This window comes from Chionomys nivalis, chromosome 5 (genome assembly GCF_950005125.1).
Source record: "Chionomys nivalis chromosome 5, mChiNiv1.1, whole genome shotgun sequence".
Lineage (NCBI taxonomy): Eukaryota > Metazoa > Chordata > Mammalia > Rodentia > Cricetidae > Chionomys > Chionomys nivalis.
Window position 1 is genome coordinate 90,929,644 of NC_080090.1, and position 15,144 is coordinate 90,944,787.

Sequence of the window (15,144 nt, forward strand, 5' to 3'; positions counted from 1 at the left end):
GAGCAGAGAAAAATGCTCAATAAAAATCCATAAAATTAAATCACTAAAATTAAAAAAGTGGGGAGTTTGAAGCTTGTTGTTGTAACCTTCGTTCCTGGCAGGAATGAAGATTCTTTAAGAGACCTACAACCCCATTCTTATGTCTAGAGAACAGTTTGAACAGGGAAGCCCATGGAATTAGGATTTCCCCGGGAATTCCATGTAGCCTTGAGGTAGGGCAAGAACAGAAGATGAAACTGAGTTCCAGTCAGGGAGGGAACTTGTCTTCAGGGAAGGAACTACACACAGGCACACAGGTCAATACTTTTCAGACTGCCAGAGAAACTGAATGGTCAGTGAGGGGCAGGGCCACACCTTGACCAGAACTGCTGAACTGTGCCCATTATTTAACCTTAAACCTCATGGACCGGAGAGATGCGCAGTGGTTAAGAACAGTAGTGCTGCTCAGCAGAGGACCCGGTTTGATTCCCAGCATCCGTGTGGTGACTCAAAACCATGTATAACTCCAGTTCCAGGGGATCTGACACTGTCTTCTAGCCTCTGAGACTACCTGACATGCATGTGATGTTTCTCTGTGTTGCCCTGGCTGTCCTGGAACTGCTTAGTAGACCAGGTTGACCTGAAACTCACAGAGATCTGCCTGCCTCTGCCTCCTGAGCACTGGGATTAAGGACATGTCACCACCATCTTGCAATAAATCTTTAAAAATAACAAAACTCATGTCACAACACTGAATGTGGGGCTAGAAGTTAGAAGTTGAACATACTCCTTTATTCTCTCCACCATGCCCACAGTGAATAATTGTTTCTGTTTTTTCACTGTTATGTATCTGGCATTTGGGGGGGCTAGTGACTGAGCTTAGCCTGTTGGGGATGCCAGGGTTCGGACACCCTAACTAGAGCACAAATATTGGGGTTCAACCTAACAACCAGAAAAGCAAAGCAGCTAAGCCACTAGAGAAGTTTTTCCTCTCCCAAGGCTGGGCGACCCCAGACTAAGCAGACGAAGCCCTCTCTCCTTCCATTTTATATTCCCTGTAGTGCTGGGATTAAGGGCATCTGACTCTCTAGAACTGGGATTAAGGGTATGAGCCACCGCCACCTGGATATGTTTCTGCATTGATCTTGTGTAGCCCAGGGTGGTTTTTAACTCACAGAGATCCATCTTCTCTGTCTCTCAAAACCTGGGATTAAAGGTGTGTGTCACCATTGCCTGACCTCTAGTGATTTACCTTTGCCCTTCTGATATTTAGGAAAACTTTATTTATTATATCATTATACCTAATCCAATAACATTGTCCCATGTTTTGTACATTTGTAAAGACTAGGGTGGAGTAGACAGCTCGATGGTGAGGTGCTTGCTGTACAGCAATGGGGACCTGAGTTTTGATGCTCAGTGCTCTTGGAAAGTCAAGATCGATGACACAACTGTAATTCTGTACTGAAGAGGCTGGGACAGGCAGCTCCCTAGGGCTTACAATCGGGGAATACGCCCAAGATCTACCTCTGGCCTCCACATGTTTGTGCACACACAAGTTCCTGAACATGTATACAGAAGCACAAAACATTTTTTTCTAAAGATTATGCTGGTTAAACAAAGTTCTGATTTAATGATTCTAGATAACACGGTTAAATATTGTGTGGATAATCACTGTATTTTATAGCCTCATCAGTGTTATAAGGTCTGGATTCTTCCACATGCTTCTAACAGATCCTTGGACATGGAGCTGCCCTGGACAGCACTCTTCCTGAGCACTGTCCTCCTGAGTCTTTCATGCCAGGGGATTGACCTGGAACCCGACAGAAATTTTATTTCAGCCGCTGGTCCTCTTACAAATGACTTAGTGTTTAACCTGAGCCATCCACTGGAAAGCCAAGGCTCCGGTTTTCGACCTGATAGCAAGGACTTCTACGTCTGCCAGCAGCCATTGCCCTCTTTCTTGCCACAGTACTTGAGCAGTCTTCGTACCAGTCAGGTCACCCATTACAAAGTACTTCTATCATGGGCACAGCTTCTCCCAACGGGAAGCCCCAAGAATCCAGACCAGGAAGCGGTGCGGTGCTACCGACAACTCCTGCAGTCCCTGAAGGCTGCCCAGCTTCAGCCCATGATGGTCCTGTGCCACCAGACGCCACCCACCCGTGGCACCATCCAGAGAGACAGGGACTTTGCTGAGCTCTTTGCCGACTATGCCACGTTCGCCTTCCAGTCCTTTGGGGACCTTGTTGAGATCTGGTTCACCTTCAGCGACTTGGAGAAAGTGATCATGGATCTTGCCCCTCAGGGTTCGAAAGCTTCTGCTCTGCAAACCCTCAGCAATGCCCACAGGAAAGCCTTTGAAGTTTACCACAGAGAGTTCTCTACTCAGGGTGAGTACACACGGACATGGTGGCCCGGCAGCAGCCCTCACCATCCTCTGATTGCTTCTTAGGCAGGAACTGATGTCTCTCCCATCTCTGCCCTTCCAGGAGACCCCAGATCTCAACATTGGTGAGAATCCATTCCCAAAGGGGACAAAGATATAAACACACAGCGTTTGTCTGAAACGCCTTTTCTCTTCCTTTGAGATAGTGTCTCTTGTAGTCCAGGCTGGCTCACTGTGAGGTCAGAAGATAAGTTTGAACCTCGGATCCTCCCAAATTCACATCCTGAGTTCCAAGATGACAGACATGCCACCGCAACCAGTTTTATGCAGGGCTGGGGTTTGTGCATGCCAGGCAAGCGCTCTAACCACTGAGCCATATCCTAAGCTCCTGAAAATTGTGTGTCTGTCTCTGTGTGTGTGATTTTATTTTTATTTTCGATAAGTGGGTGTTTTATCCACATGTTTGTCTGAGCACCATGTGCATGCCTGTGCCCTCAGATCCCCTGGAACTGGAGTTACTGAGGGTTTGAGTTGCCATGTGGGTGCCAGGAATCAAACCAGGGACCTCTGGAAGAGCAGCCTGTGCTCTTATTGCTCAGCCATCTCTCCAGCCCTTGAAAACTGTCTTCTAGACCCTTCCTCAGGGTCAAGTTTGTGCAACTGTCTTTCTCTGCCCTTCCTTGAAGAGAAGTTTTTAAAGTCAGGATTCCTCCCACTTTCTTCTAACTGCTCCTTGAACCTGGAGCTGCCTTGGAGAGACAGTGCTGTCCTGAGTCTCTACAAGGAGACCCGACTGTGGTTCCCCTTCTCTTACGGAAACAAGTGTGTACCTTTTAGTTGGAGCTTACAGTGCATCAAGCGAGGCAAAGATAAATAACACACCGATGCGTAGTGAGAAGACTGTGATTTGTAAATGTTCGATGGAGACTAAAGCTAAAACCTTGCCCACGAGAGGCAAGTGCTCTACAACTGTACTGACTTATTTTTACTATGAACAAAATATATCACAGGGACTAGTGCTGTGTGTAAATTCTTGCCACCTTCTGATCATTCCTTCTGATACCACCTTCAAATTGAAATTAGCCAGGTGTGGAGGTGCACACCTGTAAATCTAGCACTTGGAAGACTGAGTGTGAGGATTTTAGGTTCAAAGTCAACCTGGTGTGCAGATCTCTGAGTTCAAGACCAGCCAGTGCTACATAGTGACATCCCCATCCCCCCAAATAAGAAAAGAGAGAAAAAACGAAGCCAGTGTTTTAACATACCGGCGTTCTTTAAGACCTCAAAGCATAATGCTGTTTACACCATTGCTACAATGTTGATGTTCTATCCTATTCTGTCAATTTTAAATGAGGTAATTTTTGTTATACATAGTGTGAATATAAGCAATAAACTCTTAGCTAGACATAGTGCATAAGCCTTTAATTCAAGTACTTGCAGGCAGAGGCAGGTGGACCTTGTGAGTTCAAGAAGAGTCTGGTCTACATTCTGGGAATCTGTCTTGGTGGAAAAAACAAAACAAAACCCCAAAATTAACCAACAAAAACTAAAAAGAATCTAACTTTTTCTGTTAAATGTTTAAAAACTAGGTGGGTTTTTGTAGTAAGAGGCTGCCAGTTAGTTCCCAGCTGCTCAGCCCCAAAATAACCACACAGAAATTGTATTAATCAAATCTCTGCTTGGCCCAGTAGCTCTAGATTCTTATTAGCTACCTCTTACATATAAATTTAGCCCATCTCCATTAATCTGTGTATCACCATGTGGCTGTGGCTTACTGGGTAAAGTTCCAGCATCTGTCTCTGGTGGGGCTACATGACTTCTCCTGACTCTGCCTCCTTTCTTCCAACATTCAGTTTTGTTTTCCCTGCCTAGCTCTACTCTACCCTATCACAGGCCTAAGACATTTTTTTTTATTAGCCATTGGTATTCACAGCATACAGAAGGGAATACCATATCAGGTTATGATGATGTAAACCTTAAATCCTTGTACTTAGGAAGCAGAGACAGGTGGATATCTGAGTTTGAGTGTCTACAGAATGAGTTCTAAGACAGCTACACAGAGAATCCCGTCTCAAAAAACGATCATCAAAAAAAAAAAAAACTTAAATGAGCACTAGGGTTGAGAGCTTGCATAGCAGAGTACTTGCCATGCATGCAGGAAGCCCTGGGTTCCAATACCTGCATCGCATGAAAAGGTGGAAACAGGAGGGCCAGAAGTTCAAGGTCGCCTTGGGAGCTGAAGGCAGAAGGATCAATTCAATTCAAATCAAGGTCATCCTCGTTCACTTGGAAATTTGGAGGCCGGCCTGGACTACCTGAAACCCTGTCTCCAAAAAGGCATTGGGAGTCAAGGTGGTGGAGAGATGGCTCCTGATTGGCTAAGAGTTATTGCTGTCTTCCAGAGGGCCAGAGATTAGTTCTCAGCACCCACATCAAGTGGCTCACAACCACCTGTAATACCAGCTCCAGGGGATCCCACACTTTCTTCTGGCCTCTGTTGACATCTATATATGCATTTCATATAATCACATAGACATAGAAATATCCACATAAATAAAATAACTGTGTATTTTTAAAAGGGTTGCTTTGTTCATAGGCACATCTGTATCTTGACTCTTGACTCTAAATCTGAAGGTGGGTCCTGACGTTAGCTTTCTTCTTTTTCTTTTTTTTTTCCTAAATTTCATATATTAGTTCTGTATGTGATCAGGTTTTTCTTATTTTATTTGAGTTTAAGATTTGTGTGTGTGTGTGTGTGTGTGTACTTAGTAAATAAATTTAATGGTCTATTTTTGTTTGTTTTTTATTTTTTGTTTTGTTTGGTTTAGTTTTTCAAGATAGGGCTTCTCGGGCTGGAGAGATGGCTCAGTGGTTAAGAGCATTGCCTGCTCTTTCAAAGGTCCTGAGTTCAAATCCCAGCAACCCCATGGTGTCTCACAACCATCTGTAATGAGGTCTGGTGCCCTCTTCTGGCCTTCAGGCATACACACAAAAAGAATATTGTATACATAATAAATAAATATTTTAAAAAATATTAGTTAAAAAAAAGATAGGGCTTCTCTCTGTAGCCCTGACTAGCCTGTAATCTCACTCTGAAGACTGTGCTGACCTCAAACTCAGAGATCCCCCTGTCTCTGCCCTGCAAGTGCTGCGGTTAAGGGCATGCACCACCCCCACCCAGCGGCTCTGTATTTTCTACCCCTGTTCTCCAGGCTGTTGTGGTGCACACACAAGCTTGAGGCCTTCACCATGCTGCCGGAGAGCTAAACAAAACAAGTGCACACATCAGTATTTCCTGTGTTTCCCCATCAAGGCACAGTAGCTGCAGTGAGGACAAAGACATAGCAGGTTCCGGAGAGCACCCTGACTTTCGGTTTTGTTTGTGTTAGGTGGCAGCTCTTGTCTTGATTATCCAGAGATATAGCAGGGTTATAGCCAAGATGACCTCAGGCTTCTGATCCTGCTTGCTTCTCCTTCTCAAGTACTGGGATCACAGGCATGCGCCACCATGCCTGGTTATGCTGTGCTGGCTATCAGTCCCTGGGCTTGTCAATCAATCAATACCTGGGTTTGGTCCACGCTCTCTGCCAAGTGACCTCCGTCCTCAGTCTGGAGCAATTTATCTTTAAATAGAGTTTGAAAAAGGGTTCTCTTGTCACCTTAGGGTAATTCTTTTTATGTTGATTTTTCCAAGTGCTCTCTATGTGGGTCTTAATTCGTACACAACATTCTCTTAGCCAGGCATGGTGCCACACAGGTTTAGTCCAAGCACTTGGGAGGCAGAGGCAGGCAGATCTCTGTGAATTCAAGGCCAGCTGACTTCCAGGACATCCAGGATCACACAGAGAAACATGGTCTAAAAAAAATCCAAACCAACCTAGTCTCTTAGTGAGATATTGTATTTTAGACACTTTGTTTTCTGGAGTCTGTCAGTTGGCTAAAGAGAAGTCATGGTCCTGATCTATATATTCAGAAGCCCCAACCCTCCCTCAACTACTGCTCTTTCCTGTTTGGTTCCAGGAGGGAGGCTCTCTGTCGTTCTTAAGGCTGAAGATATTCCCGAGCTCCTGCTCTCCCCATCCTCGGCTGCACTCACCAAGGTAGATGCTGCATCTGTAATGCTTAGGGTGAAATGTGATTGTATTTATTTATTTTGAGATGAGGCCTGTGTAAGAGGACAAGAGCGCGAGGCTGCTCAGTGACAGTGGCACAGGTGTATTTGAGTCAACCTGAGAAGGGCTGTCACCAGAGAAGACCAGACTGAACTTCCCCATGGGCTAGGGTTTTTATCAGGGATTGGGAGGAGGGTTGGTCAAAGGGCAGAGGGTTGGTTTGGCCAGAGTTGTTGTTAATCTAGGACAAGCAGGAATGCTACTTGTGCTGACTTCATGACATTGACTTGGGGAAATTGGAGCTGTTAGTCTCCTGAGTGGAGCAGGGGTGGGGTTTTCCTTAGGTTATGATCAATCACAGAGGATGGCAGAAGCAGGGGGATCTCTGTGAGTTTGAGGCCAGCCTGGGCTACTAGTGAGTTGCAGGCCTAGGAGAGATACATACTGAGACTCTGTGTCAACTAAAACAAAACAGATATACTTCTGGGACCCAATTGGTCTACACATACCCACAGAGAAAAAAAAATATTAATAGACAGTAATTTATTAAAATGTATATTTATATACTTCTGGGAGCTGAAGAGATGACTCAGTGGTTAAAAGAACTGGCTGCTCTTTTCCAGAGGATCCAGGTTCAGTTCCCAGCACCCACTCGATGGCTCACAACCTTCTGTAACCTCCAGTTCTAGGGAACCAGCGCCCTCTTCTGGCCCCCTTGGGCCCTTGCACATGCTATATAGAAAAGAAAATAAATAAGGTTATAAACAAAATATACTTCTTAGATTACCACCCTGATTTATATCCTCTGTGATTTTTAAATTATAACTTATTTTTTTGTTTTGTTTGTTTTTGAGCAGGGCTTCCCTCGGTAGCCCAGGCTGACCTTGAACTCTTGGTCTCTGGTTACCGTTCTGATGTCTGCGTTACAGGCATGCAGCACCGTGTGCGAAGCTACCGTATTTTGTTGTGAAATGTTCTCACTAAGTAGCCCAAGCTGGCCTCAGATTTGGCCAATCCTCTTGTCTCAGCCTCCAGCTACTAAAGACTCAGGTGTCCCTACATTTCCTCTAGTAACTGGTGTTTATTCTTTATTTATTTGCTTATTCATTTTGTTTTTGAGAAAGGGCCACATGTATCTCAGGCTAGCCTAAGTCACTATAGCTGAGGATGATCTTGAACTCCTGAACTTCCTGCTTCTATCCCCAAGTTCTGGGTTATAGGCATGAAGGCCTCTGTGCATGCTAGGCAAACATCCCTCCTGGACCACATCCACAGCCCAGGGTCTCTACTGGTCTAAGCTAATAGTTGCCAGTAGGGAAAGAGCACCTCAGGAGAGAGGGGAGCCCAGATAAGAGCCTCCTATTGGGGGAACACTTTTTTTTTTTTTTTTTTTGAGATGCCCTGGTTGTCCTGGAACTTACTCTGTAGTCTAGGTCGCCTCCGACTCAGAACTCAGAGATCAATCTTCCTCTGCCGCCTGAGTGCTGGGATTAAAGGCATGTCCCATCACTCTGGCCTTGGAGGACACTTTTGTGTGGGTGTTAACCGTAGGGAGAAATTTGCTAGAAATATCAAGAGACAGAACAGGAGGGAAAACAGGGAAGGCAGGGATGATGTAAGGGTAGGAAGCTAGCTGCAGCATTAGATAGACACAGGGCAAAGCAGGGAGTCCAGAGCCAGAGAAAGGCACACACTGCTCAGGCCCATTGAAGGCCCCAGGGTTTGCACTTCTCAGAAGGAACCCAGACACTGTCCTGGGTTTACCCCTGATCTGTGCGCTGCATGCAGAGGGCGAAATACCAGTTCAAAGGCTATTGCTGGACAAAGATTTTTATGATCAGTCCTTTGGTCTGTCGATAGCAATTATTATGAAGTAAATTAATTTAGATGGCATCCAGTCAGCAAGAGATTTGTTTATCTAGAACCTTATTGTATATGGTTTTCAATTTCCTGAGCTGGCAGATGTGGAATCTGGTGGACACCGGGAAGCACTTGATAAGAAGGCATTGGGGAGCCAGTGAGGGTTGGGTGCTAGGGCACTGGACCGGGACACGTGGCTCCCAGTTGGTGCCTGACCTATGAGACAGCTGAGCTGTGGGAGGGAAGGGCAGTTATCAGCTTGTGAGATTCTGGTCAAAAATAGAGTGGCCAGTCAGGATTGTGGAGGCAGGTGTGTGTGTGTGTGTGTGTTGTGTGACTATGTGCATGCGCGCATGTGTCAATTACACTGCTGTATTCTCATGCTTAGATCCTGAATTTAAAGTTCTTCAAGCGTATGTGATGAAAGGACCTAGTGATGCATGGACGCTTGAAAGAAATCCCACACTAGCTCAGAAAGGAGAAATAGTTATTTAGGGGTAAACTCACAAATCAGAATTCTCTGCTTGAACGGGGGACAGAGATCCAATCGCGCAATCCAACAATCCGAATGAGCAGCTGGCGAAAAGGAAGGAAGGAAAAAAGGGGCGGATGCAGGTTCTGCATTCGTGCATATAGTGTAAGAGGCCACGCCCCAGTAGGCAGGTAATCACAAGCTACAAGCCTTCCTACAGCACATATATAAACCACAGACAGGTAGAATCTTGTCTTTTACATTATGATTGTTTTTCTCTGTGTGTGCCTGTGTGCACTAACTAATGTATTACATGTGTGTGCAGGTGCACTAACCTGCTCATCTGTGTGTGTCCAGGTGCTTGTGAAGGCCAGAGGCCAACACTGGGTGTCTGTTGGGGGCTGACCCAGACCCTGAATTTCCTTTAAACAAACTGTTATGCTTGCAGCAGCTCTGAGCAAAACAACTTGCTTTTCCTGTTTGCAGCTACTCTGAGCATGAGACCCTCAGGAGTTCCTGATGAAGGGGAGTGGTATCTGGTGGGTTTGTCTGGGGCATGGATATCAGTTAAGGAACCATATGTAAGCGGCTCTGGTACACAATAAAGGGGGCAATCTAGTTTCAAGGATGACCCGTGTCTCTGTCTGTGTGTCTTTGTGTGTTTAAATCCCCAGGCCCTTGCCCCACTCGGGAATGGTCCGGTAGCGCAGGGTCCGCACTACAGGCGTTGTACCGTAGTACACGTAGTAGTGCAGGGTCCGCACTACAGGCGTTGTACCGTAGTACACGTAGTAGTGCAGGGTCCGCACTACAGGCGTTGTGCCTTAGTACACGTAGTAGTGCAGGGTCCGCACTACAGGCGTTTTACCGTAGTACACATAGTAGTGCAGGGTCCGCACTACAGGCGTTGTACCGTAGTACACGTAGTAATGCAGGGTCCGCACTACAGGCGTTGTACCGTAGTACACGTAGTAGTGCAGGGTCCGCACTACAGGCGTTGTACCGTAGTACATGTAGTAGTACGGATGGTACAGGTGTCTTCCTCGGTCACTTTTTACCCCTCCCCTTTTTTTGTAGACAGGGTCTCAGTCTCTCTGAATTCGGAGGTCACTGATTTGACTGAACTGACCAGTCAGTGAACCCCCAGGACACACCTATCTCCATCTCCCAGCATTCAGGTTAAAGACATACTCTTGGCTGAACTTGTTAACAGACGTTTTTAGTCTCACTACTTGGAAGGCAGCTGCAGGCAGATCTAGAAGTTCAAGGCCAACCTGGCCTACAAGTGAATTCTAGGTCATCCAAAGGCTGCTCAGAAAACAAACAACTACAAAACCAATGAGACTTGCTCTTAGATACTAGGGGGTACTGGGTGTCAGAAAGCATGGAAAAATCATTCAAGTTTCTTCCTTCCTTTCTTTTTCCAGACAGGGTTTCTCTGTGTAGCCCTGGTTGCAAGAAACTTGCCGTGCAGACCAGGTGCCCTCAAGCTCAGATATCTGCCTGCTTCTGCCTCCTGGGGCCTGGGATTAAGCCACCTGTTCTTCCCTTCTCTTTACTTTTGTTTTGTTTTTTGAGGCAGGGCCTCTTTATGTAGCTTTGGAGCCTGTCCTCGAACTAGCTGTGTATACCAGGCTGACCTCGAACTCACAAAGATCCACCTGTCTCTGCCCCCCAAGTGCTGGGATTAAAAGTGTGTACCACCACTTCACGACTGTCATTGATTTTTCAAAAATTCATTACATTTTTATTTTGTGTGTGGAATGGTGTATGTGTTTGTTATTTGCTGTGTGTGTCTGTTTGTGTGTCTGTGTGGTGTACATGTATTATTTGTTGTATGTGTGTGTATATGTGTGTGTATGTGTGTGTGTGGTGTGTGTCTGTATATAGGTGTGCACATCCTAGGGCACTTATGGAGAACAGAGTGAAATTTTGGGAGTCTCGGTTCTACCCTCATGTGTAATGGGGGGGGAACTCAGATCATAAGAGTTGAGGGCAGGCACTTATAGCTGCTAGGCCCTCTCACTATTCTCTTCCTCTTCCTCTTCTACAAGATAAGATATCTTGTTGCACAAGCTGGCCTTGATCTCACGAGGTGCTCTTCCATTTGCAGGCACCGCACACCCAGCACACCCATTTTCACACTTACTAGTTCACCACACTCCTGCTGTACTCACATGCACACTCATCCGCAGTCATGGGGAGAACCAGCACACTTGTGAGGAGGCCTTGTTCTAATGCTTCTTCTCCCTGTTTCTAGGACTCGGTTGACTTCCTCTCTCTTGATTTGACTCCTACATGCCAGAGTGTGGCGACTCTACCACAGAAGCTGAGTGACCTGCAGGTAATGTGAGGGCTTTTCCATCGTGATGGCGAGTGGACAGCTTATCAGAAATGTGACATTTGCCTAAGGCGTGGACTGAGCCTTTCATAACAGCCATGAGATTCCCACTTACAGATGTGGGCTTGATGTGGGTTCCCTGTGGGCAGTCCCTGGGTGTGCTCTGTGGCTCAGTTAGTAGCCTGCTTGCCTTACAGGAGCAAAGCCCTGAGTTCATCCCCAGCACAGCACAAAACAGTGTAGTAAAGCTTGCTTGTAATACCAGCACTCCGATGGTAGAGGCAGGAGGATCCGGAGTACAGAGTCATTGTCAGCTAAACAATGAGGTCAAGGCCAACCTAGGCTACCTGAGACCCTGTTTGAGAGAGAGGGATGGAGAAGAGAGAACAGCTGCCCTGTGAAAGGGTCTGTGCAGAGGCCCCAAAACCACCACCAATAAAGCTACTTTAAAGAGAAGTCAAACATACCAGCCTGAAGATAATTTCCTTTTACACCGAAGATGCTGGAAAACAATAGAGGGAAGGAGAGAAAGATTGTGAGAGGCAGAGCATCAGCAAGTTTGCTGTGAGATGGTTTCTCCCAGTAACATCAGAAGCTGCAGCCATAGAGTGTCACCAACATGAAGGAGGACAGCCCATGAAGCCTCAGCTCTGCACAGAGAACTACAGGGCACACTAGTGCTGAGAGCAGGACAGTGCTTCTCCCCAGGGAAGAGCACACCAGTGGGCTGTCCAGTGCCAAATGGTCAGCCTGAAAACATACATACAAATAGCAGTGTACGGACTGAACAGGTTATGGTTAGATATGTATGTATATAAACATACTTACAAATACACCTACGCAGGCAATAAGAATGGAGGAAAACGGAACTCATGAATTTGAAGAAGTGGAGGGAGGGGTATATTGGAGGGTTTGGGGGGAAGAAAGAGAAGAAAGAAATACTGCAATTAAATGTCATTCTCAGAAACAAAAAGAACAGAGGGAAATCAGCCACAGGAGCTGAGATCTCACAGTGACAGCGCCTCTAACTTTTGAGAACAGTGTGTGTGTATGGTTCAGTGTGACTGTGCATATTTGTGTAAATGCACGTGCCTCCTGCTGGGAGGGAAAGGTATTGCCCCGGGTGCACAGAGGCTGGAAGAGGGCATCACATCCCTCAGAGCTGGAGTGACAGGCATTTGTGGGAGGCCTGCTTCTTACACAGGACCTGAACTCATGATTGTGGAGTGGGTGCTCTTAACCACCAAGTCATCTCTGTAGCCGCTTGCTTGACTTTTTATTACAGAAAGTTTGAAACAAATCCAAAGAAGAAAGGAAAGTATAGGATCTCCTGTGAAGACATGGCTATCTTGTTCTGCCGTAGCCAACTTCTTTACCTGTCTGTGGTGTATCTTCTTTTTTCTAAAGTTTATATATTGAGACAGATTTTCATGTAGGTCAGGCTGGCCTTCTGTGGCTAACTTTGCACTTATGATTCTCCTGCCTCCTTGTCTTGAGTGCGGACATTGTATACCTGCGCCACCATACCTGGTTTATGTAACAGTGAGGATGGAAACCAGGGCTTTACACTTTCTAGACAAACACTCTACCAGCCAAAGTACATTCTCAACGTCACAAAGCAGAGTATTTTTTCAGCAAACCATGAACAGTCATGATCATGGTTATGCGGCCTCTTGGTTAAACATTTTAGGAAGTGCAGGCTCCTACACAAGCAGAAACCTTGGTCCTGACCCTAATCTTGCTGGCGTATAAAGTGCTCCGTGTAAAATGAGCTGCTATGGTTATCACTTCATTTAGGAAGGGCTGGTGGTCGGTGGTACTGACTAGTGTTGCTCTCCAGAGTCCAAGTCTCTGCCCTCAGTAGGCGGGGTGACTCGAGGTTGTTTCTAGAAGGTGAGCATGTAGTGTCTTCCCTGCTCCCATTACTAAAGGCATACTTGTTGGTCTTCATCTTCTAGAATGTTGAGCCCAAAATGAAGGTTTTCATCTATACCCTAAAAGTTCAGGATTGCCCATCCACAGGGAAGAGCCCCTCCTCACTGCTCTTCAGCCTGCTTGAAGGTGAGTGGACCAACGTGTGGCAGGTGTCGAGTGGCATTTGTTACACTGGCGTGTTAGGGAGCAATATTGACGTCGAGGGTTCTCTTGAGGGAGGGGCCTAGGGAAATGGCTGAACTAAGAGCCTACCAGGTGAGGCTCTAGTCCCATAAGTCCCCTGGCAGTGAGCTCCTCCTGTCCGGGTACACAGAGTGGTCCTGTATAGATGTCAAGGGTGCCCAATATGAAATGTTCCTGACTCAGGTGTGAACTGTCAGCGTGGAAACAGCCTTGTGTTCCCCTGTTCTGAGCAGTCTTGGGAGCATCTAAGATGCTGAAAATCTCTAGACCTTGTGGTCTAGAGGTCACTGTGTAGTCCTGCCAGGCTTTGAACTCAAGGGCAGTCTGTTGGTGCATGCGTGTGTGCATGTCTGTGTCTGTGTGTGTGTGTGTGTGTGTGTTTGTATGAGTGTGTGTACATATTGATACAGGTACATGAGGAGAACAGAAGAGGCTGTTGGATCCTTTGGAAATGGAGTTACTCACAAGTAGTTGTGAGCTGCCTACACTGGGTGCTGGGATCTGAACTCGGGTCTTCTAGAAGAACAGTTTGCTCCTTATCTAGAGTTATGGCGCCTATCCCATGCCAGGCTTTTTGTGTGGTTCTGGAGGTTGAGCTAATTCCTCATGTTTACCCAGAAGGCACCTTACCAATAACTCCCTAGCCTTCTTTTTCAAAAATTTCACAATACGTGGCAATGGCAGACACTTTTAATCCTAGTAGTCAGGAGGCAGAGATAGGCAAATTTCTTAGTTCAAAGCCATTCAGCTCTAAGAGCTACATCGTGAAATCCTATCTCAAAAAAAAAGCCCGAAAGGAGGTATGAACATGTTCCTAGGACCAAGACTCAAGGGTGGGTCCAGCTGTCTTCTGAAGTTTTTGCGTCACTGATATTCACCCTGTAATATGAGGACCAATATTCTAGTTCTAAGCAGACCAGACGCATCAATGGTATCTTCAGAAAGTCTTAGCATCGTCACTTGGGTTAGAGTGGTTTTAAAATGAGGTAAACTACCGGTTACAAGTTTCTGCTCCAGCTCCACACACAGTTAACAAACTGCTTTTCTTACAGTCATGAACAAAGACCAAGTACAGACCGTTGGGTTCGACATCAGTGCATTCCTGAGCTGCTCATCCAGTTCTGAGGAGAGGTAATGCTGGCTTGTGCCGTTAACAAGAAGGAACGGTTACTATGGGTTCTGTTGTGTACATGGGCAATCACTGGGGACCATTGTCCTTGTGTTTTGCTTTTGTTTGGAGTTTGTGTGCGCATGCAGGATCCTGAGTGAGTATGTAGTGCACCACCTGCCTGAGTGAGCCCACAGAGGTCAGAACGTCAGAAGGACAGATCCCTTGGAACTAAAATTCCCATGTGAATGGTGGGAACTAAACCAAGGCCTTCTGTAACAGCAGTGATTCGTCTTAACTGCTGAGCCATCTCACCAGTCCTGACTTTGCCTCCTGGGACAGCAAACAGGTCACAGTCATTTAAGAGATGAGAGGTTGAGGCTCAGAGGGAGGCTGGAGAAGCAGTAGCTCGTGGAGATGTGCCTGGGCCCACACAGTCCGGCGTCCTCACTGTCAGACTCTCCTAGGTCTGCATATTTAGCAGAGCTGAGATGAGGATGCTGGGGAAGTGTGCACATATGTGGCAGAGAAAGCAGGTTATGGGGCCAGCTCCATGGTTCATGGGTAAAGGCACTTGTGCCCAAGTCTGATGACCTCACTGTGATCTCTCAGGCTCACGTGTTTGAAGGAGACAACTGACACCTACAATTGTCATCCAACCTCCGCACATGCCGTGTGCACACCCTACACACAGGGTCTCTGAATGAATGAATGAATGAATGAGTGAATGAATGAATGAATAAATGACTCTGGTGCCTCAGAGGGGAA

General features: G+C 46.3%; 1 protein-coding gene across 1 annotated transcript in view; it reads left to right on the top strand.

Moving 5' to 3' along the window:
- Window positions 1-1,720: 1,720 nt before the first annotated feature.
- The window catches only part of LOC130874817 (lactase/phlorizin hydrolase-like), a 35,915-nt gene continuing 22,491 nt past the window's right edge, over window positions 1,721-15,144 (top strand). Inside the window, exons 1-5 of the mRNA XM_057770322.1 lie at window positions 1,721-2,369; window positions 6,386-6,465; window positions 11,070-11,153; window positions 13,109-13,211; window positions 14,321-14,399. Coding sequence (XP_057626305.1) covers window positions 1,721-2,369; window positions 6,386-6,465; window positions 11,070-11,153; window positions 13,109-13,211; window positions 14,321-14,399 — 995 coding nt within the window. The remainder of the gene's footprint in view (window positions 2,370-6,385; window positions 6,466-11,069; window positions 11,154-13,108; window positions 13,212-14,320; window positions 14,400-15,144) is intronic.